Genomic DNA, 18,089 nt, shown 5'->3' with positions numbered 1-18,089 from the left:
GTATGCGATACTACGGACCTTTCCACATCACTGACAAGATAAATGATGTCTCCTTCCGATTGAAACTGCCAGATACTTGGAGGATTCATAATGCATTGCATGTGAGTCTCTTGAACCCTGTTAAGGGTGATGTGCCTGATGATGGGGAGCCTGATGAGCAACCTGAAGTGGAAGAAAACGAGGAGATCCTTGTTCCTGAACAGATTTTGGCACATAACGATACGAAGAAAGGTACAGTTCGAAGGCGGTTCTTGGTTTAGTTCAAGAACTTTCCTGCATTTGATGCGAAGTGGATGGAGGAGGAGGACCTAGCAGATACTCCTCGGATTGTGAAACTTTACCTCGATGTTTTGGTTTAGCATAGTCTACTCCAAACGGAACCCAGAATTCAGCTTGGCCGAAGATCTGGTGCAGTGGGATGCACAAGAGGGGAGTCACTCCACTCCTTTGTCAACAGATGCCTCGATTTTGATACTAAAGTCACTGATGTCTCTTTGAGCTTCAGGGATACTGAGAGCTGACAGTATTCTGCTGGATGACTTTATGAAATGGAATTCCTGATAATGATACTGATTTGTTCTTGACTTCTTTTGAGTGCAGGAACTGATAGCCGAAATGACTGCAGCATTTTGGTCTGATTGATCTTGAATAGACATGGTTGCAATAGGGGTTAGTCAATCGAACATCGATGAGGTCCCGATTGGACCTAGATGTGATTGCTAGCTACATTGCCGATAAATCATGGTCTAAGATCCGAATGAATGTTGAATGCCATGTGATGTCGTGTGATGTGACTGTCGATTTTGTACATGTGCTAGATGTGTGTTCCTAGTACGTAGGTACTAACAGTCAGTGTCTGCTAAGACGGTTTATGGCTTTTGTCGGTTTTGCAGGTGTAATTACGGTCGATTACAATGCTTTCAAGAGGGGGGTATGTCACAAAGTGATGATGTGGCGGATAGCAGAAACCCTAATATCTGCCAGAAACCCTAAAATTCCTGCAAACCCTAATATTTGTCAAAAACCCTAATTTCCGGAAATCGCGGAGGCTTGATTTTTTTTTTTTTTTTTTGGGAAAATGATGATCGACGCGAATTTTGCTTTTTCTCTACAATATGGGAAAGAGAGAGAGAATGCTTTTGCTTTCAAGTTTTAACTCTCTGTGAGAGAGAGAGAGAGCAATTGCTTTTGATTTGAAGCTTTTGGGCATCCCTTGTAACCTTTAAATTAGTGGTGAGGGCCTCACTTCTTAGAGCATCTGGACGCAGAGTTTGAAAGTGACACCCTAGCCACTCTCTTGTACTTTGATTTGATTAATATAAAAAGAAATACCGAAAGGGGCGCCAGTCTTTGGGGCCAATATCTCTAGGCACGGAACTCCGCCGGGCCAGTGTACATCTATTGTGATCTGTGACTTGTTTTGAAGTGGTTATTTGGTGCTGTCGCGGTTGATTCTTGACTTGGAGTGTCCAAGTTTGTTACAGCCACCGATCCGGATGTTTCCGATGTTTTTACTTGGATACTGAATAGGGAGATAGTGCCAGGATATTCCATACGGGATGGCTACTTGAATAAAGAAAACAATGTTGTGTGCTACACAGCCGTTGAGGGAAAAGGTTTTGACTGAGTGGCATTGTCCACCTTTTATGGGTCACCGCGGCATTGACACCACCTTGAAAGGTGTGGAGCGTTGTTTCTTTTGGCTGAGACTTAAGAAAGATGTGGACGACTTTGTTCGCAATTATTTAGTATGCCAGAAGGGCAAGTTTGATAGGCATAAGGCACAAGGATAACCACAGCCTTTACCCATTTCCACCCGCCCCTGGGAGAGTATTGCAATGGATTTCATCTTTGATCTCCCGACGACAGAGAGTGGGCACGATGACATTTAGACTGTTATTGACAGATTTAGCAAGCAAGGTCACTTCATTTTAGTGAAGAAAACAATCAAGCGAGACCATTTAGCGAGACTGTTCATTGCACAGATATTTCGATTTTCCCCGATTCACGAGTTTGTTTTGGAGGGCTATTTGGGAGAACATTGGCACGTGGTTGCATTTCTTGTCATCATTTCACTTGCAGACATATGGGCAATCTGAGATCGCAAATTCAATTGTGCAGGATTTATTGAAGTCTTACATCTTTGATCAAAAGACTTAATGGGAATTTTTTTGCCTTTGGTGGAATTTGCCTACAAAAACACGGTTCACTCTTTGATGGGGAAGACGCGATTTGAGATAATTGAGGTGCTCAGAAGGTTCCACCCTTTCTCAGCACTTAAAACAAGATTTTTGAAGCCGATTAGTACACAATGGACTTGGCCACTGCTTTTACCAAGGTTCGCGAGGTTTTTGAGAAGTCTTAGGAATGACATAAGAAGGCAGCAGATCGACATCGACGAGATTTGAAACTAAAGAAAGATGATTGGGAGCTCTTATGTCTTGAGAAAGCATGCCTAAGGAAATGAAAGGGAAAGGAGTTTTCCAAAGCTTAGCATGAGGTATTATGGCCCTTTCCAGATTAAAGAAAAGATAAATGAAGTGGAAGAAAGCAAGGAGATACTTGTTTCTGAACAGATTTTGCCACACAAGGAAAGAAAGATGAAGGTAAAGTGATTCGGCGGTTCTTGGTTAACTTCCAGAACTATCCGGCATTAGGTGCGAAGTGGATGGAGGAGGAGGACCTAGCATATACTCCTCAGATTTTGGAACTTTATCTTGAAGCATTCGGTTTAGCTTTGTCTACTCCTAGAGATCCCACAGATCAGCAAGGTTGAATCTGGTACAGAGGGATTGCACAAGAGGGGAGTCACTCCGTGTACGATTTGAAGGACTATCTACTTCTTCTTCTTCTTCTTCTTCTTCTGACAGTTCTTCTAGCTCTTTTTACTTGAGCGAAGAAGACAGCAAAGGCAAAAAGCGAAGCAAAAAGCAAAGCTTCGGAAAGGGCAAGAAAAAGACAAGGAAGCCCAGATTTCGCCGAGTTTCTGACAGTTCTACATAGGATTCATCCTCAGATAGTTCGGACTCCGAAGATCATATCTTTTATGCAAAGAGGTAGCATTTTTACAGAGCCAACCAATATGACTTTCTCGAAGATAAAAGCAAGAAAGTAAAAGAATTCAAAGAAGGTGGACAATCGATTAAGTTTGACTCCTTTTGTGGGTTTAGAGATGCTCCGAGGGCTTTGGCCTTCATTCATCATTTTGACATAGCTTTCTCTGGAGGGCATTACTCAGAGCACTCCAAGATTAGGAGGGCTACATCTTTCTTCAAGGGAAAAGCTCAAACATGGTGGTCCACTCTTCTTCTGAGGAAGGAAGCTCCAATTAAATGGTTGAAATTCAAAAGGCTCTTTATTTCTTCTTGGCCGACTCGGGAGTACGAACGAGATATATGAACTACTTGGAATCATCTTCGGATGACCAAGGGAGATTCTTTGGACGCTTATTGCAAGAAATTATGGAACTCTTTTCTACCAACCTCTTCATTTAAGAAGGTCTCGTTTAAGGAACAGATTACGTTGTTTTGTTGCAGACTCCCTACAGAGATCCGAGATTATTGCCTAAAACAAAAGTCTATTTCTATTCAAGAATTGATGGGTCATGTGAAACGGGGTTTTGCGATGCATTCGGGAAATTTGACCTACCCCACATATGAGATCTTGACTCAGAGAACCCAACAGACCTCTCACAATGAAAGTAAAAAGAGAAAGAGTTTCCAAGAAAAGAAAGACAAGGATACACGACCCCGGCTCACTCTTCAGAAGAAGGCCAGTTACATCAAAGAAGAGAAGTGTTTTGGATGCGGGGAACATGGGCACGTCTCCGTGAAGTGCCTCAAAAAGGCACAGGAAGAACAACATGAAGACAGGCCAAAGAGCTCGAGAGCAGCTGAGGAACGTGGCAGAAAAGGCAAGATGAAAGCAGGACTGGTTCCAGATTGCATGGGTACTAACCCAAGCTCGCGATTGATGAAAGTATAAAACTTTGCCGAGCTTGGGGCAAAGTCAAAGATCAAGAAGCCCTGATTTGCTTTGATGGAGGAACCAAGGCCAACTTCATTTCACCTAAATTGGAGGCGCGCTCGAGATTACACCCGATTGGATGGGACCACCAGTAGAGGCAGTTCTAGCGGCACCTAGACGGGACATAGCCATTACACCTATCATTGGAAAACTTCGGTTGCATTGTTAGGGGTATTTGGGGCACGAGGACTTTTACATAATGCTCTTCAAAGGTTGTGACGTCCTCCTTGGAGTCCCTTGGTACCATAAGAACAACTCCGTGGTTGATTATCGGGCGAAGAAAGCGGCTTTGACAAATCAAAAGGGCCGAAAAATTGTACTTGATGTGAAACTAAAGGGCGAGTCTGTCCCTATTGTATCGGCTTTGGCCGTTTCCAAATTAATGAAATTTAGTCTTTTTGTTTACTTGATCTACTTGAAAGAGTTTAATGATGAACATAGGACGAATATGTTTGAACTTGATAAAGAATGCAAAGATTTTCTCCACACTCATGCCGATTGCTTTTTCGAGGGCTTGCGAGGCCAGTTGCCACCATCTTGTCTTGAGGATCATACTATTGATCTGATACCTGGAAACACACCACCACACCGGCCACCTTACAGTGTGAGCCAAGCCCAGAATGAAGAGATTATGAACCAAGTGAAAGACCTCGGTCTTATCCAGCCGAGTACTTCACTCTACTACTCTCCGGTGTTGTTGGTTTTAAAGAAAGACGGATCTTGGAGAATGTGCATTGATTATAGAGCTCTCAATAAAATCACCATCAAGAACAGATTTCCAATTCCGAGGATCGATGATATTCTTAACCGACTACAGGGATCCTATTGTTTCAGCAGGATCAATTTGAAAAGCGGATATCATCATATTAGAATCGCGCCAGGAGATGTCTACAAGATAGCCTTTCAGACGAGCTTTGGTTTATACGAATTTTTGGTGATGCCTTTTGGCCTTACCAATGCTCCAGCGACTCTCAACCTAATGATGGATATGATTTTCAGAGAGTACAGATCTTTTGTTGGCACTTTCTTTGATGACATTATAGTCTTCTCCAAGGATGAGCGCAACCATAGACACCATCTACTTCAGGTCTTTCAGGCATTGCGAGATCACAAGTTAGTTATCAATGCCAAGAAGAGTGAATTTTTCTTGCCAAAGATACACTTTTTGGGACACATCGTCTCAGTAGCTGGAGTACAAATGGACCCAGCCAAGATTGACACTATATGTGATTGGCCTGATTTGAGGAGTGTTCATGAAGTTAGAAGCTTCTTGGGCTTATGTTCTTACAACTGGCGGTTCATTCGAAAGTTTGTAGAGGTCGCTTCCCCTTTGCATATTTTGACACAGAAAGGAGTCTCTTTCTCTTGGTGACCCATAGAGGTGTACAGTTTGACTTCCAGGTTGTCTATGTTCAGGGACAAGAGAACTTAGTGGCAGATGCTTTGTCCCGGAAGCCGTTAGTCTTGGCTATTTCCACGATTCACCATAGAAGCTTCGAGGATATGGTCGATCAGTACGCCATAGATCCAGATTTTTCTTATGTATTCACTTGAATACAGAATGGGGAGGTAGTAGCGGGATATTCCATACGGGATGGCTACTTGACGAAGAAAACGATGTTGTGGATTACACAGCCATTGAGGGAAAAGATTCTGATTGAATGCCATTGTCTACCTTTTACGGGTCACCGGGGCATTGACACCACCTTGAAAGGTTTTGAGTGTTACTTCTTTTGGCCGAGACTTAAGAAGGATGTGGACGACTTTGTACGTAGTTGCTTGTATGCCAGAAGGTCAAGTTTGACAGGCATAATGAAACCGGCTTGTTTAATCCAAAAAGGGCGGTAGACCTTAGACTTAAACCTTATTTGCTTTCACCCATTTAATTTGTCGCCCACTTTACCTGTACTTTCAAGACACAACAAAGGGGAAAGGGATACAGGCTGCTAGAATGCACCTGTATGAGAAGACCGACACCAGATTGGCCCCTAACTTAGGCGCCCCTTTCGGTATTTCTTTATTGTTTAAAAGAGGGAATAAACGCTGTGGTTCCCTACAAGCTGCCCCGCACAAGCTTGGCTGAATTTCAACTGTTCCGGCCCGATTTCGACAGCATAATTCTACTAGGACCCTCCATAGTCAGTATTCCCAGGCATTGAATGACTTTCCCGACGCATACGGGTACTTTGCAAAACTTGGCGAGAATTCGCAGCACACTGAATTCTCTGTTTTCAGCCCCGAAAATGCGCCAGATCACCTGTATAGAGGCCCCCTCGCGTCCCCGAACCTCCTGGGGGTATTAGGGTCCGTTTAGGGCCAAAACCCTAAACCTGCAAAAATACACAGCAGGCTGTAATTCACTGTTTCGGGCTCCGTTTTGTGTGCCGGTCGCATCCGTAGCAAGCCCTCGAGCTCCCACACCTGTAGGGCTACTTGCCCTTTGAATCGGACGAGATTTTTGACGTGAAACCTCTCCGAATTCACTTGTACCTGCGGGGGATTAGCCGCTAGCTAATCCAATACCTGTGTAAGAGGCTCTTGCCTCGGCAATCGCGCATGAACCCACATAACTGTACATTGGTCAAATGAAAAGCCCACTAGTGGGGCATAACATACTGCCATAGGGGAGAGAGAGAGCAGTGGGTAGCGTGCAGGGCATCACTCCTGGCACTGCACTGTACATAAGAGGGAAAAGAAGCACTCCATTGAAGCTCTCAACCTGTGACAACATGAAAATCAGCCTTCTCCTCTCTAAAATCAGCGCCCCCTCCTCTTGCATGAGGAAACTGCACAGAAATGTGCCACTTGGCACATGTACAAGCCATTTCCCGTTTCGGGGTTGCCGCCTAAAAATCTCCTGACCGGTTGCCCAGTTGACTTCGTGGCAGAGTTGTAAAATGTTCCCCTAGTCATACCGGAGGTAATGACGCGAACACATTTTCAGGTCCCAAAATAGCAGTTCCCTAAATTTTAGGAGATGCTGCCATTGTATCTTTCTAGGTCATCTGACCCCCTTTGTACACTGCAGCCACACCCAGAACTGAAATGTAGCCTCTGTAGCAAAGGATTCCATTTTGGCTAGTCAATGATCCCACTTTCGCTAACCATAGTCCTTGTCCAACCTTAGTGCTCTCTTGCCCTCAGGCCTGGACTCCCTCTGAACAGTTCCACACTAGCTATGCAATGCAAGGCAGTTAGATTTCCCGAGGGGTGTTTCCAAAATGTGAAAGTAAAAAAATAATAAGAAAGAAATCAACAAAAAGGATAGATAGTAGTCACACGTTGGTGACATACCCCCCTCTTGAAATCTCAAACGTCCTCGTTTGCATCTATGTTGTACATGCTCACAGTCAACACTGATGTATTCAACACCTGTCGACACATGTACGACACATACATGCTCATTGTCAACCCTGGTGTATTCAACACCTTGTTGACACATGTATTGACTGCGTGTGAATCCTGTCCCAATGACATAGTGGTAGCTTCGCACTGTGCCATTGCTTTGAGTCATTAACTTTCCAATGACAAAATGGTAGCTTCACGTTTTGCCACTGTCTTTTAGTACACGTTGGATCCAGTAACACTTTCGAGCATACCCAAACCGACAGTTTAAGAATGCAGTTACACATGTACCCTTCAATAGAAGCAATTACTGTATCCTTGACAAACTGACAAGAAATACTCACCTCTATAGCACTAACCAAAGTTTTGGACTTTACATAAGAGCAATTGCCAAATTGACAATCTGTACAGCTCTAACATTCATGTAACATGTATTTGATTTGAGCTCACTTTAAATACCATGTACATCATTTGTTTCAGAAGCCATTGTCACACTAACAATCCATGTAGCTTTGAAACTCAAGGGGTCAAGGTAGGTTGCAAATCGAAGGCTTCAAGGTAAAGTGATAACATAGTTGATGACTTTGCAAGTTCACCTTCTTCCATCCACTTAGCATCCATTGGTGGATAGTTTCTGAACTTCACCAAGTAACGCCTAGCAACCTTGCCTTTCACTTTTCTTTCTTTATATGCCAAAATCTGTTCCGGGACCAAGATCTCGTCATGTTCCTCGACTTCTGGCCGATCTTCAGCTGGCATATCCTCTGGCACATCACCCACATAGGATCTGAGAAGACTCACATGAAACGCATTGTGAATCTTCCAGCTCTTAGGCAATTTCAGCCTATATGCAACATCATTGATTATGTTGCATACTTGAAAAGGCCCATAGTAACGCATGCTGAGCTTTGGAAACAGTCTTTCCTTTGCCCTTCATCTTCTTTAACCTTGCCTTTTGAAAGCGTAGAAGCACCCAATCACCAAGTGAAAATACCACTTCACGACGGTGACGATCAACTGCTTTCTTTTGCTTTGCCTGAGTCTTTTCCAAGGCCACTTTGACCTTCTTGTACATTTCATCCATGTCCTGAACATACTTATTTGCTTCAAATATCTTGTCCTTTGTATGGAGTATGGGAGGAACTTTCTTGCCACCTTCAACTATCTCAAAAGGTGTCTTGCCAGTTGATGAATGCACTGTATTATTGTATGCATACTCCACCAATGTCAAATACTGCTCCCACTTTCCTTTATGCTCTGACACGTAGCACTTTAGCAGATCTAGGACAGTAGAATTTGCCTCTTCTGACTGCCCATCTGTTTGAGGATGAAATGACGCAGAGAATTTGAGCGTGGTGCCCACATTCTCAAACAAGCCTCTCCAGAATAAACTTGTCATGCGTGGATCACAGTCGCTAACAATCGACTGTGGCATGCCATGATACTTGAAAATATTGCTCATAAACAATCGTGCCATCTGATCTGGCTTTATCTTCTTCCTGACAGGAATAAAATGAGCTTGCTTGCTGAATCTGCAAATGATGGTCCAAATACCATCGTTTCCTGTCTGCGTTCTCGGAAGATCAAAGATAAAATCCATAGCAATACTTTCCCATGGTTTGTCTGGAATAGGTAGTGGTTGCAATAACCCTGGTGCCTTTTGCCTGTCAAACTTGACCTTCTGGCAAATTAGGCATTCTCGCACAAAGGCATCCACATCTCTTCTCAATATAGGCCAGTAGAAGAATGTCTCAACCGCTTTAACTGTGGCATCGATACCATGATGCCCTGCATATGGTGGGACATGACTCTCTTCCATAACTTTGCATCGCAATGGCTTTGTGACACACAATCTGCCATGCATCATCATGAACCCATCTTTGAGAAGATAGTGTTCATGACGTTGTCCATCCATTAGCTGCTCGAAGACCCTTGCAAAATCTTCATCATTTGCATACTGTTCCCTCATATCATCAAGTTCATGATGATAAGGAATTGACACAGCTGAAATTTGTGGCTTCCTTGACGAGGCATCAACCACAACGTTCTTCTTGCCTTCCACATGCACAATCTGAAAATGGAACATGGACAAGATATTTGCCCATCGCATATGCTTCTCAGATAACTTTGCCTGTGTCAAGAAGTATCGCAAGTTCTGATGATCGGTTTGGACAACGAAATCTGCACCTAGCAGGTAGTGTTTCCAACTTAAGAGCGCATGAATCACGGCCTGTAGTTCTTTTTCATAGACTTGCATAGTCTTTTCTGGCCCTTGCAAGATTCTACTCTCATAGGCTACTACCCTTCCATCTTGCATTAGCACTGCACCAATGCTATTGCCGCAGGCGTCGCACTGGACCACAAATGACTTCGTAAGATCTGGCAACACAATGACTGGATCTGAAGTCATCTTTTCGTTTAAGAGATTAAAAGCTGAAATCTCTTTCTGTGTCCATCTAAAGGTGATACGCCTTCTTTTGAAGAGCATGTAAAGGTGAAGCAATCTCAGCGAGATTTCGGATAAACCTCTGTAATAGGAGCATAGTCCCAAGAAACTTCGGACATCGTGCACCATCTTCAAATCTGGCCATGACTTGATCGCTTCAACTTTTGCAGGATCCATTCTGACACCATCCTTTGAGACAATGTGTCCCAGAAAGTGAATCTCTTCCAGAAAAAACTCACTTTTCTTTGCATTGATGAGCAACCTATGATTGCGTAGCTCTTTGAACACAATGGCCAAGTGATGCCTATGCTCCTCTCCATTCTTTGAGTAGACTATCATGTCATCAAAGAATGTACCAACAAACTGCTGGTGTGGACGGAAAATTTTGTCCATTATCCTATTGAACGTAGCAGGAGCATTTGTGAGACCAAAGGGCATCACTAAAAATTCGTAAAGGTCAAACGTCGTTCTAAAAGCAGTCTTGTGCACATCCTCTGATCTAATGCGGATCTGATGGTACCCACTCTTTCGATCTATCCTGCTAAACATAGCTGCTCCTTCTAATTTGTCCAGAATATCATCAATTCTAGGTATAGGGAACCTATTCTGTACATTGGTCAAATGAAAAGCCCACTAGTGGGGCATAACATACTGCCATAGGGGAGAGAGAGAGCACTGCGTAGTGTGCAGGGCATCACTCCTGGCACCTTACTATACATAAGAGGGAAAGGAAGCACTCCATTGAAGCTCTCAAACTGTGACAGCATGAAAATGAGCCTTCTCCTCTTTAAAATCAGCGCCCCCTTCTCTTGCATGAGGAAACTGCATAGAAATGTGCCACTTGGCACATTTACAAGCCATTTCCCGTTTCGGGGTTGCCGCCTAAAAATCTCCTGACCGGTTGCCCAGTAGACTTCGCGGTAGAGTTGTAAAATGTTCCCCTAGTCATACCGGACGTAATGACGCGAACACATTTTCAGGTCCCAAAATAGCAGTTCCCTAAATTTTAGGAGATGCTGCCATTGTATCTTTCTAGGTCATGTGACCCCCTTTGTACACTGCAACCACACCTAGAACTGAAATGTAGCCTCTGTAGCAAAGGATTCCACTTTGGCTAGTCAATGACCCCACTTTCGCTAACCATAGTCCTTGTCCAACCTTAGTGCTCTCTTGCCCTCAGGCCTGGACTCCCTCTGAACAGTTCCACACTAGCTATGCAATGTAGGGCAGTTAGATTTCCCGAGGGGTGTTTCCAAAAAATGAAAGTAAAAAAATATTAAGAAAGAAATCAACAAAAAGGATAGATAGTAGTCACGCGCTGGTGACACATAAAGCATAGGGATTGTTACAGCCTTTACCCATTCCCACCCGCCCTTGGGAAAGTATTTCTATGGATTTCATTTTGATCTCCCGAAGACACAGAGTGGGCATGATGGCATATGGACTGTCATTGATAGATTTAGCAAGCAAACTCACTTCGTTCCAGTGAAGAAGACATTCAAGCCGTATCATTTAGCGAGACTGTTCATTTCACAGATTTTCAGATTACATGGCATGCCTGAGACAATGGTCTCTGACAAAGATCCCCGATTCACGAGTTTGTTTTGGAAGGCTATTTGGGAGAACATTGCACACAGTTGCAGTTCTCATCATCTTTCCACCCGCAGACAGATGGGCAATTTGAGATTGCGAATTCAATCGTACTGGATTTTTTGAAGCCTTACATTTCTGATTAGAAGACTCAATGGGAATTTTTTTTGCCCTTGGTGGAATTTCCCTACAATAACATGATCCACTTGGGGTTGGGGGGGGGTTGGGTTGGGCTTGTCATCAGAACTAGGCTGGGTGGAGACGACAAAGCATGGGAGAGATTGTGACGTAGGCAATCACTCAAGAAGCTCCTTGTCTCCTTCATCAACAGGTGGCTGGTCTGGTTTTGACTCATTGACAAAGAGCTATAGCGGACTTTTTCGATCTTAATGGGTCACATAGATGATCTAGCCGTCGAGATCTGTTTAGTGTCACTTTCCCAATTATGAAGAGCCTTGGTGTATCTCAGCCAAGGTCGGCCGATGAGCAAGGGCAAGCCACTCTCCACCCAAGGTAGACACACCATCACAAAATCAAGATGAACAGTGAAGTATGAACGCGGAGAGGGACCTGCTCAACAATGCCCATGGGATACACTATCCTTTGGTTTGCCAATGTAACCATAAAGGGTGCCCCGGTGCTGGCCTTGTAGGCTGTAGATCTGGCATAGGGAACTTGGGAATGATATCAATCCCTGAGCCTCCATCCACAATAGCTCTTGTAAATATTTCTTTGGCAATTTGATAAATACTTTGATGGGGTAATTTGTTCTATGAACACTCAAGCCTTGTGACATTCTTTTGGAATCTTTTGAATCAAATCAACGTTTATTATCCTAATTCAAGGACTTTTGTACTTTTTAAAGCTTATTTTAATTTTGTACTGTTGTTGAGCTTATTAATTAGTGTTCCTGAATGCTATGGTCTTCAATTTTTGATTACAGGTGATGTTTGCACTGCATTTTGCCATCAGCACTTCATCGATTCTCTATCCAGTATACATCATAATGAGGTCTTTTTTCCCCCCCCCAATTTTTTGGTTCTTTTTTTGAGAATTCTTATTTGGAAGGTAACTTTTTGGAGATGGGTGTACATGCAGACACGTGCACACACAGACACTCACAAATTCAGGAAGGCATATAGGAGAATTGAAAATGTAGGAAGGCATATTGATTTTTTGCAGAAGGTTTAATTAGTAGATACAAGATCTCGTGCAAATGTCATAAACTATTCTACTTTGTCAAAATGCACACGGAGATGTTGGAAACTGTTCACATCAAGTTCCACACTGCCAATAATTCCCTCTTGGAAACGTTAGGCCGAACTATCACTGACATTATAGAGGATGGCATAGTTTGTCGACATTAATTCTATGTAGTCCTAGATTCTATGTAGTCCTATGGATACGAACATACAATGCAATACCAAACTGGGAAAACAGCTCCATGACAATTAAAAGCTCTGAAGACCCAAGGTACTACCCTTTTGTCAAAATGATTTTCTGGCAAATCAGCAGCTAGGAGATACGAACATACAATGCAATACCAAACTGGGAAAACAGCTCCATGACAATTAAAAGCTCTGAAGACCCAAGGTACTACCCTTTTGTCAAAATGATTTTCTGGCAAATCAGCAGCTAGGAGAACGACAACCCACACCCCAGAAAAGATGGCATAGTTTGTCGACATTAATTCTATGTAGTCCTAGATTCTATGTAGTCCTAGATTCTATGTAGTCCCATGGATACGAACGTAAAATGCAATACCAGATTTTGGGAAAACAACTCCATGACAATCAAAAGCTCTGAAGGACCCAAGGACTACCCTTTTGTCAAAATGATTTCCCGGCAAAATCAGCAGCTAGAAGAACGACAACCCACACCCCAAAAAAGATGACAACATACCAAGGGAGGTTTCCAGGACTCTTAGGAGAGAGTACATGGCAACCTATGCTTTGAACCCTAGAGGTGTAGCACTAACTTTTGCACAAATTTCTCCCATATCTGATTTCCCTGTCGGCCAACTTTGGTCTTTAAGAGCGTTAATAAAGCTTTTTTTTAAATAAAAATTCTAGGAAAATTTATCTCCAAAGCGGATTTTCTTTTGGTATCCGGCTTTCTATTCAGTCTTGCTGATTATTTTCCCTCTCTGCCTCTTGTTTTCTATGAGATTGCTGATGTTGTTGTCTTCTCAGCGTGCTGTTATGTCTATTGCTATTTTGGTGGTCATTTCATCTGGCAGCTCTAAGACAATGAAAGTAGGGCTAAATGACGTCTTTGCATCAATCAACAGTGTGGAGATCATGCAAGGGCTCCTTGCTGAGGCTGGTCTGAAGAATGTATATATTATATCTTGTTGCTGTGCAGTTCACAAAATACCTACAAAGGCATTGACTGTGGCGGTGCCCCTGTCTCTCTCCTGTGTGCGGGCAATCTAGCTTGCTTGCACCGGATTCTCTCTTATCTCTCTCTTCCTGTTTCACACGGTTGTGAACATCTTCTACATTTGCAATTTTATTACGCTGCAATTGCTCAAAACTTTTTCAGAGGTGAATAAGGAGAAACGATAGAAGGCACTTTTGTGGCTCAAGTCAAAGGTGGTGAGGGTTGTGTTAGGTGTGATAACGATATGGAAATGACAAAGTGTAATCACATTCGATAAATACCGATTGTATTTGAGAATAGCAGACTTTATAGTCACTATACAAATGGTTATGCAGTGCTTTGTCTCTTGTGTTTCACTACAACAAATTTTTTACATGCTTCCACTACCATCTACATATCTTATTCGAGACCCAAATATTTCTCCATGCATCACTTTACATCCAATCCCTACCACATGTACCATCTTATTTTGCATAATGTCTGGAGATGATAAAGCATGGGACCCCTTTTTTTCCTAGTTGAATTGTTTCTTTGATGCAAATCCTCTCTTCAACAGAGAAGCTTAATGGTTCAAACATCATCATCTACCTCCATCATCTGAAGGATGAAGGTGAAGTTCATGCTGATGGCCATGAACTGGACTCCGACAATGTCTTATTGTTCGACCTTGCCCTCTACTACTACTACCTTGACCGTGTCATGATCATGTGGCTCCTTAGTGCACATCAGACTTATAGACCATTTTTGTTTTATGGCACTATGGGTCCTTTTGATGGTATGTGAATTGTGGCTGGTTTTAGGGCTCTGGTTTTTTGCGTGAAGGCCAAAGATAGAGATGATCCTCGTGTCCCTCTGGCTAGTCAATACACTCTTTCTCTCTCTAGAAATGTGGTCCATGGAAAACCCTCAGTCAAGGCCAGAATCCTCCCATGCCGCATATTGACTCTGTCTCTCTGGATTGTCTGTTCTTTCTCTAGACAGTGCTGATTTCCGCTTTCTTGGCAGATTTTCTCTCTCTAGAACCTATTAAATTTGTCTCTAAATTTTTTCTGATCTTCTCTTTTCGAAAGCATTCTTCTCCCCACGTTTCGTGCATTCGTTATGACTGTAGTGGTATGTCCAGTTCCATATTCATGATACACTGCATAAGATGCACGCTACAAAGGACCAGTAAATTTCTTTTGCTAAGGAGTCTTTGGTTTCACAAGTGTTGAGAATTTGTTGATCAATGGTGAGCTGGCGTGGACAAGTATGGTGGACTGGTGTGGATGCATATGGGGAAGCGCATGTAGATTCTACCATGAATCAATGTCATAGCCAAATTCGCTGGTTTTTGCATTGAAAAGCTTGAAAGGAATGCTTTTTGGTTGTTTTTTGACTTGGAGTGTCCAAGTCTGCTACAGTGGTATCAGAGCACGGTCGATTTCTCTTCTACGAGAAATCCGATCCCCAATTTTTTTTCCGAGGCACCTATGGCTTCACGCAAGGATCAATCGACTCCCTCTGCATTCGGAGATGCGGGCAGGGATCACAACGAAGATTCTGGCAGAGAGTATGGCCCTTCTCGGCCTACTCAAGCGAAGCAACGAGAGATGAAGCGTCGTCAATTGATCGTCGATGCAACAAAGATGATGCTCAGTTTTGCGAAGGACCCGAAATTGGCAAAATATATGAGCGAGACTTCTTGTCGGGAAGTGCATGCGCAGTGGCAGAAAACCACACCACCACCCCCGAAACCCGCTCTCAATACTGCTCAGGGGACAAGTCGAGGCCAACGTGACAACCCAAATAACGAATTGGAGTCCTTGGGGGTGTCTACCTGGAACCCTCACTTGGTGACCAATCAAGCGTAGGAGCACTGCCAACCTAGAAAGCTATTGTCTTCCTCCAGTGAATCAATGCTCCTGATGCACAACAATTTTTGCGATGCTCACAAGGCCCTCGCTTTCATTCAACAGTTTGACGTAGCTTTTTTTGGAGGCTACTATTCATAGCACTCCTACTCGAAAGAAAATGCATAGACATGGTGGTCCACTCTTGTGTTACGAAAAGAAGCACCGACAAAGTGGCTAAAGTTCAAGAGACTTTTTATATCCTCGTGGCTCACTCAAGAGTACGAACGTGACGTGATTACCGCTTGGAATCATCCTCGGATGGCCAAGGCAGATACTTTGATACTTACTGCGAGAGATTTTGGGATATTTTTCTACACGCCTTATCCTTTAAAAAGATCAATTTTAAGCTGCAATTCGAGGGTTTTTATTACGGACTTCTCAAAGAGATACGAGATTATTGTTTATTACAGAAATCTAAGTCCAAACAGCAACAACTGATGGGACATACTAAGCAAGGGTTTGCTATGTATTCAGAAAAATTGACGTATCCAACAGATCAACCCTTGACAAATGATGACAGAAGCAGAAGAAAGAAAGATATACGCCCACGATTGACAGAGGATTAGAAAGATGAATACCTCAAAACAGGAAAGTGCTTTGACTGTGGGGAACAAGGACATATATCTACGCGGTGCCCCAAAAAGGCACAAGAATGAGAATGACCGACAAACTGAAGTAGAACTGGTCGAGGAGATACTCGCTCCAAAACAGATATTGGAAAGGAAACTAAAAAGGATATTGATGTGCTCACAGTATTCTGCTTTATGATTTTATAAATGAACAACTTTGAAATGGGAAATTTTCAAAAATGACTTTGATTTATGTGTGAAATTAATGTTTTTGGAAGATCTCTTGTTATTTGTGTACAAATAACAGGTGAAATCGAGAATGAGATGATGAAGAATTTGCGTATGAATGCAATTGGGAGAAATGATAACTTTAGAATGAACCCGATCATGATTCAAGATAAGAATCATGAATTTTGAAATTTGAATGATGATGATAACTGATGATTCCCATATGAATGAGATGACTGGATATTGTAAAAGTTCCTTAGGGATGAGATGGCTACACAGGGATAAGATGACTAGACTGAATGATTGAAACAGTCTGTTCAGTATGAACCAAGTATGTGATTTTTGAATTGGAATTCCCAAAAATGAATCTGGTTGAGTTGAGTGCAGGATTGACAGAGGAAATGACTGCAGCATTTTGGTCTTGAGAATCTATGGACATGATTGCAATAAGAATTAGTTAATCCGACATAAGTGAGGTCCGGTGTGGATTTAGATGCGATTGCTAAATATGTTTCTAGGAATCATGGTCTTAGATTTGGATGGATTTTATGTGATATGACTTGAATATGATGTGAGTGTTCAGTGACTATCATCTTTGTGCAAGCGCTAGATTTGTGTTGTCTAGTGCGTCGGTACTTAAGAGTCAGTGTCTATTGACCTTGTTTATGGCTTATGTCTGATTTTGCAAGCGTAATCGAGGGCAATTACAACTCTTTCAAGAGGGGGGTATGTCACAAACTGATGTGGCAGAATCTTACAAAAGCCCCGTAAACTGCGCTAACAAGCTGACGTGGCAACAATACGAACATTCCGCGTTTTGCACTGATTGTGCCACATGGCAGTCTGTACTGATTTTCACGATTCACGCTGGCAGCTTTTTTGGGCTAGTAGCTTTTTAGTTTGCAGCTTTTCATGTAATTGCTTTTGAGTTTGAAGGCCAAGGGGCTATAAATATGAGATTTTGATGGACTTTATGTGATTTGATTTGAATGTGATGTGGATGTTCAGTGAGTGTTGTCTCTTGTGCAAGTGCTGGATTTGTGTTGTCTAGTGCGTCGATACTTGGAGTCAGTGTCTACTGAACTAGTTTGTGGCTTGTGTCTGATTTTGCAGGCGTAATTGAGGGCGATTGCAATTCTTTCAAGAGGGGGTACGTCACAAAATAATGACGTGGCATGACCGCCCGGACAATTCGTGGCAGATAATAATGATTTTAGAAGTTGTTCCAATTTATGGTTTCTTTCCGACGGGGCCCAAGGGACACAAGCCAATAAAAATTTGTGTGGAAAGTGCTAATGTGACAGATTGTACAGACGTTGGAGAGGGGGAATGGGGGAACACGCTCGGCACAACAACAAAGGCCTCTCTATAGCTCAGGGTATCCACAACACCTCTATCCTCGTAGAAAACACCTTCAAAACCACTCTTTACACTAGCAGACCACCACCTGCTCACTTCCCAATGCTTACACACTCCACAAGTCCACCACACAACGCACACCTACTGCCACGGTCGGTCTCCACCCTTGCACACACACACGTCTGCTCAATCTCACTCTCTCACACAAAACACCACTCTCTCACACAAAACACCGTCGGTCCGGGGGGG

General features: G+C 42.9%; 1 protein-coding gene across 2 annotated transcripts in view; it reads left to right on the top strand.

Annotated features, from left to right (window-relative positions):
- Positions 1-18,089, top strand: part of LOC147430182 (diacylglycerol O-acyltransferase 1-like) — a 198,116-nt gene that overhangs the window by 45,294 nt on the left and 134,733 nt on the right. For both annotated transcript variants that reach the window (XM_086494683.1, XM_086494682.1), the window contains one exon: positions 12,351-12,418. In XM_086494683.1, coding sequence (XP_086350809.1) covers positions 12,351-12,418 — 68 coding nt within the window. The remainder of the gene's footprint in view (positions 1-12,350; positions 12,419-18,089) is intronic.

The sequence above is a fragment of the Adiantum capillus-veneris genome, chromosome 22, assembly GCF_014529385.1.
Source record: "Adiantum capillus-veneris isolate H3 chromosome 22, ASM1452938v2, whole genome shotgun sequence".
Classification (NCBI taxonomy): Eukaryota; Viridiplantae; Streptophyta; class Polypodiopsida; order Polypodiales; family Pteridaceae; genus Adiantum; species Adiantum capillus-veneris.
This window is presented reverse-complemented; position numbering and strand designations above follow the sequence as displayed.